Source organism: Ahaetulla prasina, chromosome 7, assembly GCF_028640845.1.
Source record: "Ahaetulla prasina isolate Xishuangbanna chromosome 7, ASM2864084v1, whole genome shotgun sequence".
NCBI classification, from domain to species: domain Eukaryota; kingdom Metazoa; phylum Chordata; class Lepidosauria; order Squamata; family Colubridae; genus Ahaetulla; species Ahaetulla prasina.
In genome coordinates this window covers 5839875-5860013 of record NC_080545.1, presented here as the reverse complement: position 1 = coordinate 5860013, position 20139 = coordinate 5839875, and the positions used below count along the sequence as shown (strand labels likewise).

The 20139-nt window shown below is 45.3% G+C and overlaps 1 protein-coding gene across 12 annotated transcripts in view; it reads right to left on the bottom strand.

Moving 5' to 3' along the window:
* Positions 1–15857, bottom strand: part of MAGI2 (membrane associated guanylate kinase, WW and PDZ domain containing 2) — a 755967-nt gene extending 740110 nt beyond the window's left edge. For 3 of the 12 annotated variants that reach the window (XM_058190302.1, XM_058190300.1, XM_058190301.1), the window contains exon 1: positions 14933–15857. In XM_058190302.1, the coding sequence (XP_058046285.1) occupies positions 14933–15236 (304 nt within the window). In that variant the 5' untranslated portion in view covers positions 15237–15857. The remainder of the gene's footprint in view (positions 1–14932) is intronic. The other 9 variants (XM_058190291.1, XM_058190292.1, XM_058190296.1 and 6 more) reach the window with 4 other exon arrangements.
* Between the last annotated feature and the right edge of the window lie 4282 nt (positions 15858–20139).

The window sequence follows — 20139 nt, the reverse complement described above, 5'->3', positions numbered from 1 at the left end:
AATCAAAGAGTCAGAAGAGACCTTGGAGATCTTCTAGTCCAACCCTCTGCTCCAGCAGGAGAAATGGCTGTCCAATCTCTTCTTAAAAGCTTCCTGTTGTGACGCAGGCTCAAGGAGGTAGTAGTAGACACAATCAGTTCAAAAACAGACTTTATTAGAACAGCTGAGAATCAACTCATTCTCAACATCGTCCAAACTAAAGCAAAGCAAATTCTTCATAACACAATTCTTCAGTCTTATCACCAACCTTGGTCTAATTAGGCAAACTGCCAAAGGCTTTTCTTGACAAAAGTTCAAAAGCAGAAGACGTGGACAAGAAATAAATGCAGCAAGACAAAGAACAAATCTATCAACATTGTTTTCCGACAAAGAGCCCAAGAGCTGTTGCTGGTCTTTTAAGCCTTATGGAAGGGGCAATCATCTCTTGGCCCTACTCCTGAGTCGTCCTCTTTGCTTTAGCTGCTCTTGCCTTCTGGCAGCTCTTCTCATGCATACATTAGGAACAGGCTCTTTCTGTTCTTCTGCCTCACTACTGTCAGCCTCTGGAGGCTCTGGAGTCCACACCTCATCCCCGATGGCCCTGGCCACACCTCTGCCTCTGACGCAGAGCCCTCATCCGGGCCTTCCCCAGCCTCCAGGACTGGCCCATGTTCTTCCTCAACCTCATCACTGTCCGACTCCATTGCCAGCTCCGCAGGCTACTGGTGGACCACAACACTTCCAGTTTTGAATAATGTACAACTTTTGGAGGCAAGTTGTTCCACTGATTAATAACTCCTAAGTATCAGGAAATTTCCTCTTGCTCCTAGGTGTCCTCCCAGGAATTTACCACTGCTCCAAAAAGCATCAGAAATAGGAGATTGGTCGATGCCATAACTGCACTTCAACCATTGTTAAAATGAGCATTAGAACATCAAACCATAATTCCTAAACTGCGTTCAATTTCATTTTTTCAAAATATGTTGTATTTCAAGCCCCATCCTCCCTGTTCTGCCGTTTAGCCGGGGACGATACAAGATGAATGAAGGTCAGGATTTAGGAGAAAGACTTCATGCTTCCTTGTGAAAAACTCAAAATTGCCCAAGGAGCTGCTGATCCAGTTCTACAGAGGAATGATTGAGTCTGTCATCTGCACCTCCATAACTGTCTGGTTTGGTTCTGCAACCCAACAAGACAGACACAAACTTCAGAGGATAATTAGAACTGCAGAAAAAACAATGGCTACCAACCTGCCTTCCATTGAGGACCTGTATATTGCACGAGTCAAAAAGAGGGCTGTGAAAATATTTACAGACCCCTCACATCCTGGACATACATTGTCCCAACTCCTACCCTCAAAACGATGCTATAGAGCACTGCACACCAGAACAACTAGGCACAAGGACAGATTTTTCCCGAATGCCATCACTCTGCTAAACAAATAATTCCCTCAACAGTCAAACTATTTACTAAATCTGCATTACTATTACTATTAATCTTCTCACCGTTCCTACCACCCACCTCCTCCCACTTATGACTACATGACTGTAACTTTGTTGCTTGTGTATCCTTACAATTTATATCGATATTGATTGTTTCCTGATTGCTTATTTATACCCTATGACTATCATTAAGTGTTGTATCTTATGATTCTTGATGAACATATCTTTTCTTTTATGTACACTGAGAGCATATGCACCAAGACAAATTCCTTGTGTGCCCAATCACACTTGGCCAATAAAATTCTATTCTATTCTATTCTATTCTATTCTATTCTATTCTATTCTATTCTATTCTATTCTATTCTATTCAGACTAAAAAATCCTCCCTCAAGTCCAGTTTTCTTATTTGAAAAAAATATAAAAGGCTTTGCACGGAGGCCATATGCCAAATGCATATTTCTTAAAACAAACATTCAAATGAATCTTCTACACTTTGTTGAAATGCATACCGCTTGTTTTAAAAAACAAAGAAAGAGGTTTTAAGAGGGAAACCTAACAACCACCCACGAAGAGAGATTAACTCTTACAATATCAATATCGTAAGGGACAAAAGGTCATTTTATAGGCCGCTCCAAATCGTTCAAGGCCATTTTCACCCACCCCCCAATTTGTAAAATTGCCAGAGGAGACTCACAAAACATTCAACCGATATGCTCTGCTTTCTTCTGTGATATTAAAAGCATTCAACAAACTGTTATGAAGCCAAGATGCCTCTTAATTTCAACCTGGCTAATTATCTGTAAGAACTTTCAAGAAAAGAAGACAAATATCCAAGGCAGGGATGGGCTGCAATTGGTTTAACAACCGGTTCAGTGACCATGGGCTTTGCGCGCCTAACGCGCTCGTGCGCAGAGTTCAAAATACAGCAATTTTGAAGCTGAGCTGCTTACCTTCTAAGGCAGCCCCGCAGTGGTGAAATTCACTTACTTTCGTTACCGGTTTGGCAACGGGAACAGGCGGGAGCGCCTCTTCTGCACACGAACAGAACCTTCTGCGTATGTGCAAATAGTAAAAAAATGGGACGTAATGACATCCTGACAGGTGGCCGGAGCTTCCCGCTACTGCCGGATGTTCGGCAAGCCGGATAGAACTGGGGGGGATTTCACCGCTGCAGCTCCAGTAAGTAGAACGTTGTTCCCATGTAACACCTCTCCTGCGCAGTCTGCACTGGCTACCTGTGGTCTTTCGGGTGCACTTCAAGGTGTTGGTGACTACCTTTAAAGCGCTCCATGGCTTAGGGCCAGGGTACTTACGGGACCGCCTGCTGTTACCGAATGCCTCCCACCGACCTGTACGCTGGCACAGAGAGGGACTCCTTAGGGTGCCGTCCGCCAAGCAATGTCGGCTGGCGGCCCCCAGGGGGAGGGCCTTCTCTGTGGGGGCTCCCACCCTTTGGAACGAACTTCCCCCTGGACTTCGGCAACTGCCGGACTTTCGGACTTTCCGCCGAGAGCTGAAGATCTATTTGTTCGTTCGTGCAGGACTGGCATAGGATTTTAATAGGATTTTAATTAGTTTTAATGTTTTAATATTTTAAAATTTGGGGTTTTATTCTAAATGTTTTAATTTGGCCATTTGTATAATAAGTTTTTTAAATTATGGTTTTATGTATATATTACTGTTGTTTCTTATTATGGCTGTAAACCACCTTGAGTCCTTCGGGAGAAGGGCGGTATAAAAATTTAATAAATAATAATAATAATAAATAATAATAATAAAGTAGAACAGCAGGGGCGCGGAAATCAGCTGAGCCAGAAAGAAAAAAATATAGAACAGTATAGGGTGGGGGTGGCTGGGCGGGGCCAGCTGATCGTCGGAACTACCAGTTTGCCCGAACCGGCCTGAACCGGAAGCAGCCCACCACTGATTCAAGGGCTGTTAGCAGTACAGATAGTCCTAGATTTACAACAGTTCATTTAGTAATAGTTCAAACGTGACAACGGCACTGAAAAAAAGTGACTTATGACCATTTTTCACAGTTACGACCTTGGCAGCATCGCTGACTCATATTTATGACGGTTGCTGTGTCCCAAGGTCACGTGCTCCTCCTTTTGCGACATTCTGACAAGCCAAGTCAAGGGGAGGGGGAAAGCCGGATTCATTTAACAACCGGGTTGCCAACTGAACGACTGCAGCGATTCACTTAACAACGGCGGCAAGAAAGGTCACAGAATGGGTCAAAACTGACTTCACAAGCGCCTCGCTCCGTGAGAGGAATTTTGGCCTCAATTGTGGCCGTTACGTCGAGGAGTTACGGATAAGAGCTGGAAAAGTTCCCCCACTCCCTCAGGCATATCATCTTTCTAATTTAGTTTGACACGTATATTTCTATAAAGAAAAGGAACAACAACAGTCACATGGCCAACTCAACTCCACATCAAGGTTGTGATGTTTTAATTAACTGTCTACCGGATAGGGATTTACAGAAAGATCGTTGATAAATTTATGCAGAATTTATGATAATGCATTCATTAACCTTCCTCTAACAAGTCTTACAAACCACAGTGCAGGAAGCCGCCGAGCCAATATTTATTGAGTATCCTTGTTTTGCTATCCAGACTGCCAAGAGGGGAGGAAATCATTGGAAACGTATTTTATGCATGCATAGGGAAGAATATAGAACTTAGCCTGGACTGGGTTTTCACACAGCAGAAAAGAGGCGTTTCCTTCTCTATCTGAGAAGGAAATATCTATTTTCTGCTTTGCAAAAATTCCGTCCAGTTTAACTTCTATAGCAGCGATGGCGAACTTTTTCGGGACTAAGTGCCCAAACTGGAATGCATGTTCATGTGCCCACGCCGGAGCGCCAAAACCCCAAAGTCTAGCTAGCCGATGCACATGCGTGTGCCGGCCAGCTGGTCTTTGGGTTTTGGGCACACGCATGCAACACTCTAACAGTGTTGGAGCATTCACAACTTCTGGAGGCAAGTTGTTCCACTGATGAATTGTTCTAACTGTCAGGAAATTTCTCCTAACTTCTAAGTTGCTTCTCTCCTTGATTAGTTTCTACCCATTATTTCTCGTTCTCCCCTCAGGTGCTTTGGAGAATAGCTTGACTCCCTCTTCTTTGGGGCAGCCCCTGAGATATTGGAATGCTGCTATCATGTCTCCCCTAGTCCTTCTTTTCATTAAACGCCATATAACCAGTTGCTGCAACCATTCTCCCTCCAGCCCCCTAGTCATCTTTGTTGCTCTTCTCTGCACTCTTTCCAGAGTCTCAACATTTTTTTATAATATGGTGACCAAAACTGGATGCAGTACTCCAAGTGTTGACTTCCTTATAAAGCAGTACTAATACTTATCATACTAATTATAAATTACTAATAAATACAAACGAAAAAATAAATCACAAATACTACTATTGGTTGCAGTATTGGTGGGGCTGACTTAGACATCCTTCCGAGGTGGGTAAAACGAGGACCCAGGATGTTGGGGGCAAGATGCTGACTCTGTCAACGGCTTAGAGGGGACTGCAAAAGCACTGTGAAGTGGAGTACATAAGTCTAAGTGCTATTGCTATTAATAATAAAGCAATCTAAGTGCAAAGAAGTCCTTAAAAAGTCAAAAATCCATCCATCCATCCTATAATGTACATAGTATATGGAAACGTTAATGGATAAAGGGAAAGGCAGGATAAAAATCAAAATACTTAAGAAGTATATGAATCGGGGTTAAAATCCAGCAGGTTCTAACAGGTTCTGGAGAACCGGTAGCGGAAATTTTGAGTAGTTCAGAGAACCAGCAAATACCACCTCTGGCTGGCCCCAGAGTGGGGTGGCAGTGGAGATTTTGCAGTATCCTTCCCCTGGAGTGTGGTGGGAATGAGGATTTTGCAGTAATCTTCCCCTGGAGTGGGGTGGGAATGGAGATTTTGCAGTATCTTTCCTCTGGAGTGGGGTGTGAATGGAGATTTTGCAGTATCCTTCCCCTGGAGTGGGGTGGGAATGGGGATTTTGCAGTAGCCTTCTCCTGGAGTGGGGTGGGAATGGAGATTTTGCAGTAGCCTGCCCCTGGAATGGGGTGGGAATGGAGATTTTGCAGTATCCTTCCCCTGGAGTGGGGTGGGAATGGGGATTTGCAGTATCCTTCCCCTGGAGTGGGGTGGGAATGGAGAGTTTGCAGTATCCTTCCCCTGCCCCACCCATCAAGCCCCGCCCACCGAACCAATAGCAAAAAAAAAAAAAGATTTCACCAGTAATATGAATCTACTATAGTATAAAAGAATATAGAAAAATATCCCGGAAACAGTGACTTGGCGACATTGACTGAAGATTCTTGAGTCAACAATGCCGATCAAGGAATAAACAGGGATGGCTTGAAGTAAGCAAGGAGCGAGAAGGATAAAGGGGATTTTGCTAAGTTTTACGGCTGCTGCTGAAATGATTGACAGTTGTCCCTCCTTTGGCCAGCGAAGCCAGAAGTAGCAGAAAAAAGAGCATTAATGGGACAAATATTGTCAAGAGTTTTTTCTACGCAGGTGAGAAGGTAATGACAGCTTTGAACACCACAGGGTGCCAACTAACTGGAAAGACATTTTAAAGACGACACGTTTTTTGCCGCCACTCAGCTCTCTCTGTATATATATATAGATAGATAGATAGATATAGATATATATAGGTCTTTGGTTATTCAGGTGTTCTCCCGCGTAAAATTGGAAGTGTCTTGGCGACGTTTCGACGAAGTCTCACTCGTCATCTTCAGGCTTCAGCTTCGTGCTTCTGGGAGCACGAAACTGAAGCCTGAAGATGACGAATGAGACTTCATCGAAACGTCGTCAAGACACTTCCAATTTTACGCAGGAGAAAACCCGAATAACCAAAGACCTACATACAAACACCCGCGAAAACATCAGAAAACGAATAGATATATAGATATAGATATAAGCAAGGTGACATTTCCTCTTTGAGAAAGTTTAAAATCCCACTGTTTTCCTTAAATTCTGCTATTCCCAGAAAAGTTACCACTTTATAAAACAAGTGATTCCGTAGCCCTCCGTCAGGCAGGCAGTCACTGTTAGCGGTGGTGAAATCCAATTTTTTTTACTACTGGTTCTGTGGGCGTGGCTTGATGGGCATGGTGTAGCTTGGTAGGAGTGGCTTGGTGGGCATGGCAGGGGAAGGATATTGCAAAATCTCTATTCCCTCCTTACTCCAGGGGAAGAATACTGCAAAATTTCCATTCCTTCCTCACTCCGGGGGAAGGATACTGCAAAACCTCCATTCCCTCCATTCCACTCCAGGGGAAGGATACTGTTCTGTCCCGCCAGGGAGCCAGAGTCACAATAGATACTGCAAAATTTCCATTCCCTCCTCACTCCGTGTATGTATGTATGTATTTCCTGATTGCTTATTTGTACCCTATGACTATCATTAAATGTGGTACCTTATGATTCTTGATGAACGTATCTTTTCTTTTATGTACACTGAGAGCAAATGCACCAAAGACAAATTCCTTGTATGTCCAATCACACTTGACCAATAAAGAATTCTATTCTATTCTATTCTATTCTATTCTATTCTATTCTATTCTATTCTATTCTATTCTATTCTATTCTATTCTATTCTATTCTATGTTGTATGTATGTATTCACTTATTTATTTATGTTTGCCTTTGACTCAGTCTTTTCCTGGCGATTGCCTGGACCGATCCTTGCAGCTTTCTTTGCAACAGTTTTAGAAGCGATTTGCCATTGCCTCCTTTAACGGTAACAGAGTTGGAAGAGACCTTGGAGGCCATCTAGTCCAACCCCCTGCTCACGCAGGAGAGCTGTACGAGGGATTCGAACCGCCGAACTGCCGACCTTCTTGATCGACAAGCTCAGCCACGGAGGGGAAAGCGACTGGGCCAAGCAAGGTCACCCAGTCGACTTTGTGCCTAAGGCAGGATGCAAAATTCACCGTCTCTTGGCTTCTAACCCGGTGCCCTTTAACCGCTACGCGAAACCGGCACACAACTGTACTAGTTCCTCCAACATGGAGGCGGATTCTTGATTCATGTCGACTGTTGAGCCATCGGATTAATCATGCAACGGACGTCACGTTAAAGAGGATGCAAAGGGTATAATTACACATCAATTACCTAACGATGCAGATGGCCTGCTTTTTGTCAGTTATCTGGAGTGTTTTGAGGCAGTTGACTTTGGGGTGAAGACCGACGTGAAATATTGTCCATTCCATGCAAAGTTTGCTGAACGAAAGTAGGTTTCTCGTCTTCTTTACATAATGCCTTCCCTTCCCATCATGAGTGATAAAGAAATTCCATCCGGTTTAAAAGCGTTCTCAAAAGGTTGATTTTTTTACACACACACAAAAAAAACCCAAGCCCTAATCATTTTAACGGTTTGATCTTACTTAGATGAGACAGAGCAGTAAAATCAAAAATACTCAATTCAAACTTTGGATCCCTTCCACCCTCTGAGTCATGCAAAAAAAAAAAAAAAGGCAGAGATTTATGGCAAGTAATTAGCCAAAGAAAATAGCTTAAACTTTGCCACACAAAGTTATCAGGAACTTGTCTCATCTACAAATAAAAAAAAAAAAAGCTATTTTACCCCTTTATGGATGTTCTGCATTTTTGCATATCTTTGTCACTTTTTTTCTTTTTTTTTTAACTAGAGCTTCCCCTGGGTCTCCTCTTCCCTTTATAAAGGGAATCTGAGTGAACAAACACCTTTAAAGTTTGAAAGTGGTTTCAAATAGTTTGCAAAATAATCAGGTCACTGATGTGATGCTCCAGTGTAAAACTAGTATCGGTAGTCCTTGGATTAACAATCACAATTGGGACAAAAAAAATTATGTTGCTAAGCGAGGGTTTACAGATGAACAGAGTTGGAAGGGAGCTTATAAGGTCATCTAGTCCAACCCCCTGCTCAAGCAGGAGACCCTACCCCATTTCTGACAAATGGCAGTCCAGTCTTTTCTTGAAAGTCTCAAGTGATGAAGCTCCCACAACTTCCAAAGGCAACTTCTGTTCCATGGGTTGATTGTTCTCACTGTCAGAAAACTTCTCCTTATTTCCAGGTTGAATCTCTCCTTGGTCAGTTTCCATCCATTATTTTTTGTCTGGCCTTCAGGTGCTTTGGAAAATAGCTTGACCCCCTTCCTCCCTGTGGCAGCCCCTCAAATATTGGAAGATGCTATCCTGTCTCCCCTGGTCCTTCTCTTCACTAGACTAGCTACCCCCAGTTCCTGCAACCGTTCTTCATCTGTTTTAGCCTCCAGTCCCCTCATCATCCTGGTTGCTCTCCTCTGCACTTTTTCTAGAATCTCATCATCTTTTTTATAGCCTGGTGACCAAAACTGGATGCCGTACTCTAGGTGTGGTCTTACTAAGGCTTTATAGAGTGGTATTAGTACCTCCCGTGATCTTGATTGCATCCCTCTGTTAATGCAATTTAGGATTGCGTTGGCTTTTTGCATCACTAACGTTGCATCACTAATGTTGTTAAGTGAATCACAGCCGTTCAGCGAATTCTCCCATTCACTTTGCTGGTCAGCTAGGAATTTTACAACTGAGGATCTGATAACTTTTGGACCCTGCAACCCTCATAACTGCATGCTTGAATTTTTGATCGCGTAACTGGGGAGGACGGCTGCCTCACATTTAGCTCGAACAACAGAGCTGGAAGGGACCTTGAAGGTCTTCTAGTCCAACCCTCTTTCCAAACAGGAGACCCTCTATCAATTCCAGGCAAATGGCTGTCCAGGTTTTTTCTTGGAAACCACCCACAATATTGGGAGACAAGCCATTCCAATGATAAATTGTTCTCACTGTCAGAGAAGAAAGAATAGAATAGAATAACAGAGTTGGAAGGGACCTTGGAGGTCTTCTAGTCCAACCCTCTGTTTAGGCAGGAAACCCTACACCACTTCAGACAAATGATTATCCAACATCTTCTTCAAAACTTCCAGTGTTGGAGCATTCACAACTTCGGCAGGCAAATTGTTTCACTGATTAATTCTTCTGACTGTCAGGAAATTTCTCCTTAGTTCTAAGTTGCTTCTCTCCTTGATTATTTTCCATCCATTGCTTCTTGTCCTGCCTTCAGGTGCTTTGGAGAATAGTTTGACTCCCTCTTCTTTGTGGCAGCCCCTGAGATATTGGAAGACTGCTATCATGTCTCCCCTAGTCCTTCTTTTCATCATAATAACACAAGGGCTATCAATAGATTCAAACTCAATGTAATTCGCTCTAATCTTGATTGTAGGAAATATGACTTCTGCAATAGAGTAGTAAATGTCTGGAACACTCTACCTGATCCTGTTGTTAATCTCTCTAACCCCCATACCTTTCACCTTAAAATGTCTAGCGTGGACCTTTCATGTTTCTTAAGAGGTCCCTAAGGGGCCGTGCATAAGTGCACCAGCGTGCCTACCATCCCCCTTTTTTTAAAATTTGCATTTATATCCCGCCCTTCTCCGAAGACTCAGGGCAGCTTACACTATGTCAAGCAATAGTCTTCATCCATTTGTATATTATATACAAAGTCAACTTATTGCCCCCAACAATCTGGGTCCTCATTTTACCTACCTTATAAAGCAGGGGTGTCCAAACTTGGTCCCTTTAAGACTTGTGGACTTCAACTCCCAGAGCTTTGCTGGCTGAGGGACTCTGGGAGTTGAAGTCCACAAGTCTTAAAGGGACCAAGTTTGGACACCCCTGTTATAAAGGATGGAAGGCTGAGTCAACCCTGGGCCTGGTGGGACTAGAACTTGCAGTAATTGCAAGCAGCTGCTGTTAATAACAGACTGCATTAGTCTGTTGAGCCACCAGAGGTCCTGTCCTACTGTTCCCAATTATATGTAATCATTCTGTGTGTTTATGGCTATGTTTTGCCTATTTATATCCTTTTTTTCTTTTGTGCCAAAATTTTTTCCTGTGTCCATCTCTGTGTCTGTTACTTGTTTTCTTGTATTTGTTGACTAACTAACTAACTAACTAACTAACTAACTAAATTTAACTTCACTTTCCACAGCCCTTCTTAACCCATTTGAGCATTTGAGAAGCTAGCAAGCGGTTAAAATCCAACTTTTCCGTTGCTGGGTGAGTTTTGCCCCATTTCCCAACCTTTCTTGCCCACAGTGATTCAGCGAAGCAGCCCCGTTGTTATATGAATCTGGCTTCCCCGACAAACTTTGCTTGTCGCAGGGTTACAAAAGGCGACCGTCATAAATTTGAGTCAGTTGTCAAGGGTCTGGATTTTGATCACGTGACCAGTGCTGGGCATGCTGCAATGGCCCGTAAGTGTGATAAATGCCAGAAGTCACTTTTTTTCAGTGTTGTTGTAACTTCAAACCGTAATTAAATTTACAGATTAAGAGAGTTGGAAGGGACCTTGCAGGTCATCTAGTCCAGGGGTCTCCAACCTTGGCAACTTTAAGACTTGTGGACTTCAACTCCCAGAATACTTTGCTGGCTGAGGAATTCTGGGAGTTGAAGTCCACAAGTCTTAAAGTTGCCAAGGTTGGAGACCCCTGATCTAGTCCAAACCCCCTGCCCAAGCAGGAGACCCTACACCATTTCCAGTCTTTTCTTGAAAGCTTCCAGTGATGAAGCTCCCACAACTTCTGTTCCATGGGTTGATTGTTCTCACTGTCAGAAAGTTCCTCCTCATTTCCAAGTTGAATCTCTCCTTGTTTAGTTTCCATCCATTATTCCTTGTCTGGCCTTCGGGTGCTTTGGAAAACTGCTTGACCCCCTCCCTCCTCTCTGTGGCAGCCCCTCAAATATTGGAAGACTGCTATCCTGTCTCCCCTGATCCTTTTCTTCACTAGACAAATGAATTGTTGTAAGTTGAAGATAAACTGTTTTTTGTGAAATTTCACAAAACAAAAAAACAAAAAAACAAAGGAAAAAAAGGAAATTTTCAGAAATTTCCTTTGAGCAGAGAAGAATGTGAGCCTAGAATTTGCATGGTGAAAATTTCCTACCTACCAAAACCTGTGATTTTATAAGGGGAAGAATTAAGCCAAAATAAGCTCCGATGGCATAAAATCAACCAACCAATGAATCAATAGTCGTACCTTTAATTAAACTGACTGACAATGATGGCCATTATTTTCTCACTGACCGTGTTTGTGAAATCAATCAAAGAGAAGTCAACTTTGTTGTTAGTTGTTCACTCCAAAGTTTCTTTATGTATCACTGCGGCCCACGTGAAACTTTTGTAACATTCAGTGTAAAAAAAATATATACAAATATTCAGAAAAAATCTAATACTTCCCATATAATATAATTAATTTCAAAATCTAATACTTCCCATATAATTTCATGGATAGCATCTTTCCATAGTTATCTTTGGTTTTATCTATTCCACCCTAATAATAAATATGGAGCTGAGAATATTCACTTTTACATTGCTTCCTACCTTAAGAATTTTCTTGAACAATGCTAGGTATGATTTTAAGAGAATTCATAGCAGCAACATTAAACTATAATTCCTTTACTGTGGCTCTCCCTCATTCAGCAATTGACAGATTTTTATATGTTATCAATAAAGTCCCCTTTTATGACTCCGTAATCCCTTAATTTGGGATAGATTTGGGGTGGCTAGGTGGAACTGAGCGTTTACTGGCTGGATGCCCTTCCTCACACCTATATGGGGTTCACAGCAAATATTTTCTCTTTGCGCCCTACGAGAAAAATATCCACTCATCCTAGGATTGAACTCTCAACCTTCAGAGTGGGAAGCGAGTGTCTTCACACTAGACCACGGCCGCATTTATCTATATCAGGGATGTCCAGACTTGGTCTCTTGAAGAGTGGTGGACTTCAACTCCCAGAATTCCCCAGCCAGCAACTTGCTCATATTTATAGCTCATTTTGGCTGGGGTATTCTGGGAGTCCATCACTCTTCAAGGGGCCAAGTTTGGACACCCCTGATCTATATGTTATCAATGTCTGCATTTATTTAAATATAAATATTCCCAATTAATAAACTCTTCTTTTCTTGGCTTAGGACTCGAAAGTCTGAGGTCAGCTTTCAGATTACATATTTCACAGCTTTTGATTTGTTCCGAAAGGTCTACGATCCACATTGCCTAGTTTTTTAAGATTTATTTGATCTATTCAAGAATGGCAGATACAGATTCTTTAACAATCTGAAATTAACGCAAAAAGGTAACAATTCACTAACGGGGATGTCGTTTTATGACAAAGCACTTTCACATTTCAAAAAAACTGCAGCTTAGCCATGTAGCTCCATCAAACCCAAAGACATTTGGACTGCAAGACTTATTATGGCCTTTGACGGCAACTCAAGAGACCTTCAATATTCTTTGGGTTAAGTCGCCAACGCTTTCCATACCAAAATTGACTATAGAAGGAATAGATCAGACATCCAGCCCTTGCTTATCAATGGAGACCGAGTGGAGCAAGTGGCCAGTTTTAAGATTCTGGGTGTTATCATAAGAAGAGGACCTGACCTGGGGCGCTCACATTGCAGCCCTGGTCAAAAGGGCCCAGCAGAGATTATACTACCTGAGATTTCTCAGGGAACAACAACTGAATGGAAAACTGCTGGTGACCTTCAACCGCTGCACCATAGAGAGCATTTTAACTTATTGCACCTGTGTACGGTTTGCCGATTGCACAATGGCAGATAGGACAGCGCTCCAGAGGGTCAACGTCATTGCCCAGAGGATCATTGGTTGCCCTCTCACCTCTTTGGAAAAGCTTGATAGCTTCCGCTGCCTTAAAAAAGTTCAAAACATTCTTAAAGATCCATCTCATCCTGGGCACCTTTTTTTTTTTTTTGAACTATTACCATCTGGAAGACGGTACAGGGCAATAAAAACAAGGACAAATAGGCTGAAAAACAGCTTCTATCCCAGGGCAGTAACCATATTGAATTCTACGGTACATAGTGCAATATCAGGTTTTCAATTTCAGTTATATAGAAGGTAAAGGGTTTATGTCTGTGTTTTTATTTTAAGAGTTATAACGTACACTGAAGACGGCATTGAATTTCGCTGCACCATGTGCAATGACAATAAAGTAACCTATAAACTATAAATTGCTAGTTGCGATGCTTCGTGAGCCTTTGCAATCTCTACATTTCGGGCCGCAGAGACACACTGCCCTGAAAGAAACAACAGCAAAAAGAAACCCTCCACTACCGCCAGAATTTCCCAGTTCAAACGTTTTCGTTAACCTCCGAAGTCTAACACGAAAGTGAAAATCGCTTGCACCAACGACCAACCAACCTCGATTGCATTATCCAGACAACCACGAGAGGGCAGCAGAAAGACACCGTAGGGTAATATTAAGCCCTTTTGCTGGCTCATAGCGGTCCTGGGAATTTTAGCATCCTTTTTCTTGAAGGCCTCCTTCTCTGGAGAGGTCCCAAAAACCAGAGGGATTTCGAGTCAAAAAAACAACCAGCATTGCAACGGGCTGCAAGATTGTGCAATGCAGCCTGCCCCGCATACGACGCAAATCCAGAGCTGGTGGGGGGGTTTCAGCCCATTCAACGAAACTCCGCCTCCCACCCCCCTCTCTCAACCGAGAGCTACCTTCCCTGCAATTAATTAATGGGTAATTAATGGGTGGGTTTCTAACCCAGGTGGCTGCGTCTCCGTTGCCAAGTTCCAAATTCCTACCTCTAGGTCGTTGGCTTTCAAGGGGCGCTTTAAAAAAATAATAATTGAAGCATATTCCATCTTAGTGCACCCCTCCTCACTTTTTGGGGGGAAGTTTGTCAGTTCCCCCTCTGCCCCCCCCCCCACCCCGCCCCGCGTTAAAAGCCAACTCAGGTTCCCGCAGGAATCCCTCCCGTTCAGAATGCAGCGTCTCCTTCGGTGCCCGAGTCAAGCCGCGCGCAGAGCGATCCTACACATTTTCTCCCCCCCCACACACACACTCTTTCCTGGCTTGGCATTCCCTTGTGGGAAATCCCCCAAAGATTGATTTTTCCCCCCCTCCCGGCCGGCGCACACTCCACAAAAACGCCACCTTCCCCCCAACAAAAAAAGTTTAGCGGAGTTTTTTTTTTTTTTTTAATCCCATAACCAGCTCGCCTGCAACGCCCCCCCCCCCCAGCAAAAAAACAAAAACACCACGGGGGGAGGAAATGCGCAGCTAAGCAGAGAGCGCTCTGCACGCGCTCAGAGGCCAAGGGCCCAAAGTAGGGACGGGGAGGGGGGCGGGTGGAGGGGAAAGGAGGAGAGGAACTCCCTCCCCACCCCCGGGTCGGCCTTTTCTGCTCCCCCCCCCAGCACCGTTCCGCAGACATAGAGACCCCCGGCTTTTCCCCTGCTGGGCCGCTGGTTGTTCTCTTGGCCCGACTCAGCTGATGCTCTTGACGCAGAACGAACCGTCCGCTGTCCGGGAAAGTCTCAAAGTTGCTCTCCGGAGGTTAAGGGACCCCCCGCAGACCCCAGGGACCCCTCCCTCTCTTGCCTCTCTGTCCCCCCCCATTCTCACCCCCCCCACCTCCCCGGGCTGGGCCTTACCTTGTTTGACACACTTCAGCCGGATGGGGTCTTTGCAATGCTTGATGACGGCCAAGACATCCCGGATAGTCAGGCCAGCCACGGGGGTCTCGTTTACCTCCAGCAGCAGCTCCTCCGGCACCAACTTCCCGCCGCTCTCGTACACCACCTTGCCGGCTTTCACTTCCCCCAGGTAGGGGAACTGCCCGTTCTCGGCTCCCCCTTTGAGCTCGAAGCCCAGCTGACCCTCGGCGTTTCTCACCACGGCGCATTCATGGACGCGGTTGGTCCAGTGGCTTTTCTTCTTCAAGCCCCCCTTGGACATTGCCGTGGGGCGGGCGGGGGGGAGAGGAAGGGGCGACGGACGAGAGGCGCGCCGGCTGCTTTCCCTCCCGGCCTCGGGGTGTCCTTGGAGTTCCCTTTGGCGGGGAAAGGGGGGGGGAGGGAAGAAGGAGGGAAAGAGGAGGAGGAGGGAGGGAGGGAGGAGGAGGCGAGAGAAGGGCTACGGTGGGGCGGGGGTCTGCTCTTCCCCCGCCTTAAGTCTAACTGGAAAGGAGGGAGAGAGGGAGGGATGGGGAAGGAGGAGGAGGAGGAGGAGAGGAACAGGGATGGGGTGAAGGAAGGAAGGAAGGAAGGAAGGAAGGAAGGAAGGAAGGAAGGAAGGAAGGAAGGCGGGGAGTGGGGGGAGGGAAGAGGCCGCTCGGGCTCTCGCTCTAGCGGCGGCCGAGGCGGGAGCCGCAAGCCATGGCAGCGGCGGCAGCCTCCGCTGCAGCCCGCCGCCGCTGCAGCTCGGATGCTGGGATGCTGGCTGGGCGTCTGTCTCTCTCTCTCTCTGTCTGTCTGCCAGCCAGCCAGCCAGCCAGCCAGCAAGACTAGTTGTACGGTAAGTGTGGCGCGAAGGGTGGGTAGGTGGGTGGGTGGGCTGGCTGGCTGTGCACGCCTGGAACGGAGGCGGGGGGGGCGAGAGCCGGGGCTGGCTGAGCTGAGCTGGGGCTCTCCGCCGCGCTGACCCGGTAGTGAAGACCGGAGCGAGAGAGAGAGAGAGAAAGAGAAGGAGGCTGGGTCGCCTGGCAGAAGCCACAAACGGGGAGGCGAGAAAGAAGGCGGAGAGCGCAGCCAGCGGTGGGTGGGGAGGGAGGGAGGGAGGGAGGGAAGGAAGGAAGGAGGGAGGAGGAGGAGAAGGAGAAAGAGGAGGAGGAGGAGAAAGAGGAGAAGGAGGAGAAGAAGGAGAAGGAGAAAGAGGAGGAGGAGAAGGAGGAGGAGGAGAAGGAGAAAGAGAAGGAGAAAGAGAAGGAGAAGGAGCCGCACGCTCGGTTCCGCCGCTTGGGACCCTCGCTTTCTTGCCCCTTATACGGGGTGGGGAGCGCCGGGGTGGGGGGGGTTAGATCTGACTTTCTCCCCCAAACCTTTTGTCTTCCTCGTCGCCCCCTCCCCTCCCTTCTTCTCCTCACCCCTCTCCCACTCCCAACACAGTCCTGGGGCTCTTCTTGCCGCCCGGGAGAGGGGTCTTCTTGGGCGGGGGGTGGGGGGCGGGTTTGGGGGGCGGGGGCTGCCGTCGGTCCAGCTGGAAGGCAATGTTCTTCAAAGGTTGGGGGGGGGGCAGCAAGCGAGAGGCCGCTTTTCCCCAGCCCTTTCACTTTCTCTCGCTCTCTGGGTTTCGAATAAAAGAATTCGAAATGAATAAATTAAATCCAAGCCTCTTTTGAAACCCAGAAAAAGCCTCATGGGGAAAGTTCCTCTCGCCCCCTCCCCCCTTTTCTCTGCTCCGGACGTCCCGACTGAGTCAGGCCGGCGCTCCCTTGTTTTGGGGGGGACTCTCTGGGGAAAAAGGGAAGAGCCCCTCCGCCTTGGAAGGAAGGAGAACCCCCTCTTTCACTTCTAGAAAAGGGGGGGGGTGTTCCCTCAAAGGGGAAGGCTCCCCCAAGAGCAGAGAATTGGTGGGGAAGAAAAGTGGCAGTTTGAGGCAGGGAGGGGAAACCTCTTGGGCGGGGGAAGGTTTCCTTTTCTTGGTCTTGGCAGGGATCAACCCATCCTCCAATCCAGTTTGGGAGACTAGGAGGGTAGGTGGTTGTGATCCATCGACTCTCCTCCCCTCTTGTCTATGGAGATTCTCAGTCATCCAGGTCCCGGTTGTCTCAAAGGTGTTTTTTCTTTTTCCAACTGGACTTTCTCGGGTTTTTTTTTCTTTTGAAGACGTTTCGCTTCTCATCCAAGAAGCTTCTTCAGCTCTGACTGGATGGGTGGAGGAATGGAAGGATTTGTACTCCTTGCGGACAGCTGGTCATTTGCACCCTTTTAGAGGATCGTTGAGGCCACGTGGAGGTCTGTCTGTGTCCTCAGAGTCATCTGAGTTAGTGTTCCTGTGTTGTGACTTGTCCTCCCTCCTCTCCTCAGCCGGGCCCCTCCTGTCTCCAACCGGGCCTTTTATCAAACTCCGAGTCTGATAATGAAGATGAACGGCCTGTCATGCCTCCAGCCCCCAGCCCTGGCCCCATGCCCGGAGAGGATGCCAGGAGTGAAAGGACAAGCCCGGTAAACTTCACTCCTACAGCATGTGAGCAGAAAGCCAGCCAGGTGCTGGAATTAGTGACAGCAGATCCAGCTGAAGACAATTCATAGTCGGAGGACCCTCACTTCCGGAGATCTGAGAGGCGACGCCAGCAGAAGGAGGGGTGGGGCAGGCCTGGATAAATGCTGAGTCATGGAGCCACACCCCACAGCCTATGTAAAGGACCTGCTTTTGGCATTCCAACCTTGAGTCAAGCAAAGTCTCATCTAGTTTGCTGAAGTCACAACTTGGACTCCTGCCTGCCCTGATAAACCTCAAAGGAACTTGGCAAGCTGCAGAGGCTTCATTGCCAAGTTTGTTACGGACTTCCTTGACTCGTTCATTGGAGTGGGAGTGGGACACGACATCCTGGTTCCTGTAGTCTGCAATTTTTTATATATATATATATATATATATATATATATATATATATATGTCTCATTCGTCATCTTCAGGCTTCAGCTCGTGCATTGCTCCACCAAGCTGAAGCCTGAAGATGACTTAATGAGACTTCAAACGCCGCCAAGACACTTCCAATTCTGGAGCCCATCTAAAGACTCCATATATATATATATATATATATATAAAAGACGGGGTCTTATTTTTGGGGAAAGATGATATATCCCTGAAATAAGCGCTTGACCTTATTGCCATGCACTCAAAAGCTCAATTGGGCTTATTATCAGGGGATGTCTTATTTTGGGGGAAAAATAGAGCTAAAAGTCTGGAGAGATTCTCAGTCTTCCAAGCCATGGTTGTCCCAAAGGTGCTTTTTTCTGGAGGCAACTGGATTTTCGTTTGAAGATGTTTCGCTTCTTATCCAAGAAGCTTCTTCAGTTCTGACTGGATGGTGAGGAATGGAAGGACTGATATTCCTTGAAAAAGAGAGCTGGCCATTTGCATCCTTTTTAGAGAGTCGTTGAGGCCACTTGGAGGTTTATCTGTGTCCTCAGGGTCACCTGAGTGGTGCAAATGAGTGTGGAGCCTTCTTGGAACTGCTGAAAGGAGTTGTGTTGTAGACTGGAGATAGATTAATAACATATCCTTCTCCCTCTGTTGAGAGAGGGGCTGGTCAGTTTGGACAATGTTCATGGGTGGAGTCAGTTTGTCTGTCATCTATCTATCTATCTATCTATCTATCTATCTATCTATCTATCTATCTATCTATCTATCTATCTATCTATCTATCTATCTATCTCTGTCCATCCATCCATCCATCCATCCATCCATCCATCCATCCATCCATCCATCATCTATATCTTTCTCTCATCCATCCATCCATCTATCTATCTCTCATCTCTCATCTATAACTCTCTCTCATCTATCTCTCATCTATCTATCTATCTATCTTTCTATCTATCTATCTATCTATCTATCTATCTATCTATCTATCATCTATCATCTCTCTCTCTCATCTATGATCGATCTATCATCTATCTATTTATACGTCTATCTATCTATCTATCTGTCTGTCTGTCTGTCTGTCTGTCTGTCTGTCTGTCTGTCTAATCTAGCTATATGCCTTTGTTTCATTTTATTGAAGTTCTACTTCCACATTACTGTAAACAAGCTTGATTCATTAAGATTCTATGAATTTTCCAGTACTTATTAAAACCTGCTGGCTGATTGTATGGATATTATGTTTAATATCTCATTTTTTAAAATGATACATATCTTGGCAGTACAGGCTCTGGGTTGGTTGTTGTTGGGTTTTTTTAAAGAATCTTTTCATTTTAAGACCCATCAATAGCCATATGAGCCCGTGTAGGTTATGAATTTGTTACAGGTTATACTATTTTAGAAAATTACAGCCCAATGATTTTTGTTGCCAGAGGATCAATAGATTTGCAGTTATGAAACCAGGAGGAAAAATTAGCTCCTTGGTTGAATGGGAAATGTAGGTTTCACACCACTGAAGAATTTACCAAATCCTCAATTTAACACAGCAGCAGCAATATTTAAACCTCCTAGTCACGCTGAAGATTGTCCATCATGAACTTCTTTGAATAACAGAACAATAATAGATACTGAAGTTTCAAATGTCTTCTTTTGACCTACTCACACCTATTGTTATCTTTCTGATGGACAGAAATGTTTTATAACACCATGCAAATGAAGGCATCAGACAAACTCACATTTAAAACATTAACAATTTTTAAAAAACCCAACTAGATGTATTGTGTCATCTACGGTGGCAGTGTGAGTAACCTGTCTAGGGACCACATGTCACAACCGATACACTACTACTCGGAAAGCCCTGGAGTTTATCATCTCAGCAGCACGGAGTGTAAAGCCTTGATAGGAAGTCTTGCTTAAGGCATGATTGGGTTGATGTAGAACTGAAATTATTGCAGTAGGGTTTTAAAGGGATTTAGCAACATCCAAGAGGACACACTTGGATTTCTCTGGGGGCTGCATGCAAATCAATTCAGAAGTAAGGTCCTTGAGTTAAATTGGACTTATTGTCAAATAAACACTGAACTTTGCAAGTTCAAGAGAATGCCAAGGACTCCACGGAGTTGTGACCTAGGCTTCTTGAGTCATTAAAACACATGAGTGGTCCCCAAAAACCTGTTGCAACAGCTGTGAATTACATTCATTCACAGCTGAATCCCAATTAGTTGCAAAAAGTCCTTCTGGGTAATCACCAACCCTTATCTCCCTTGACACATTGCCAAAG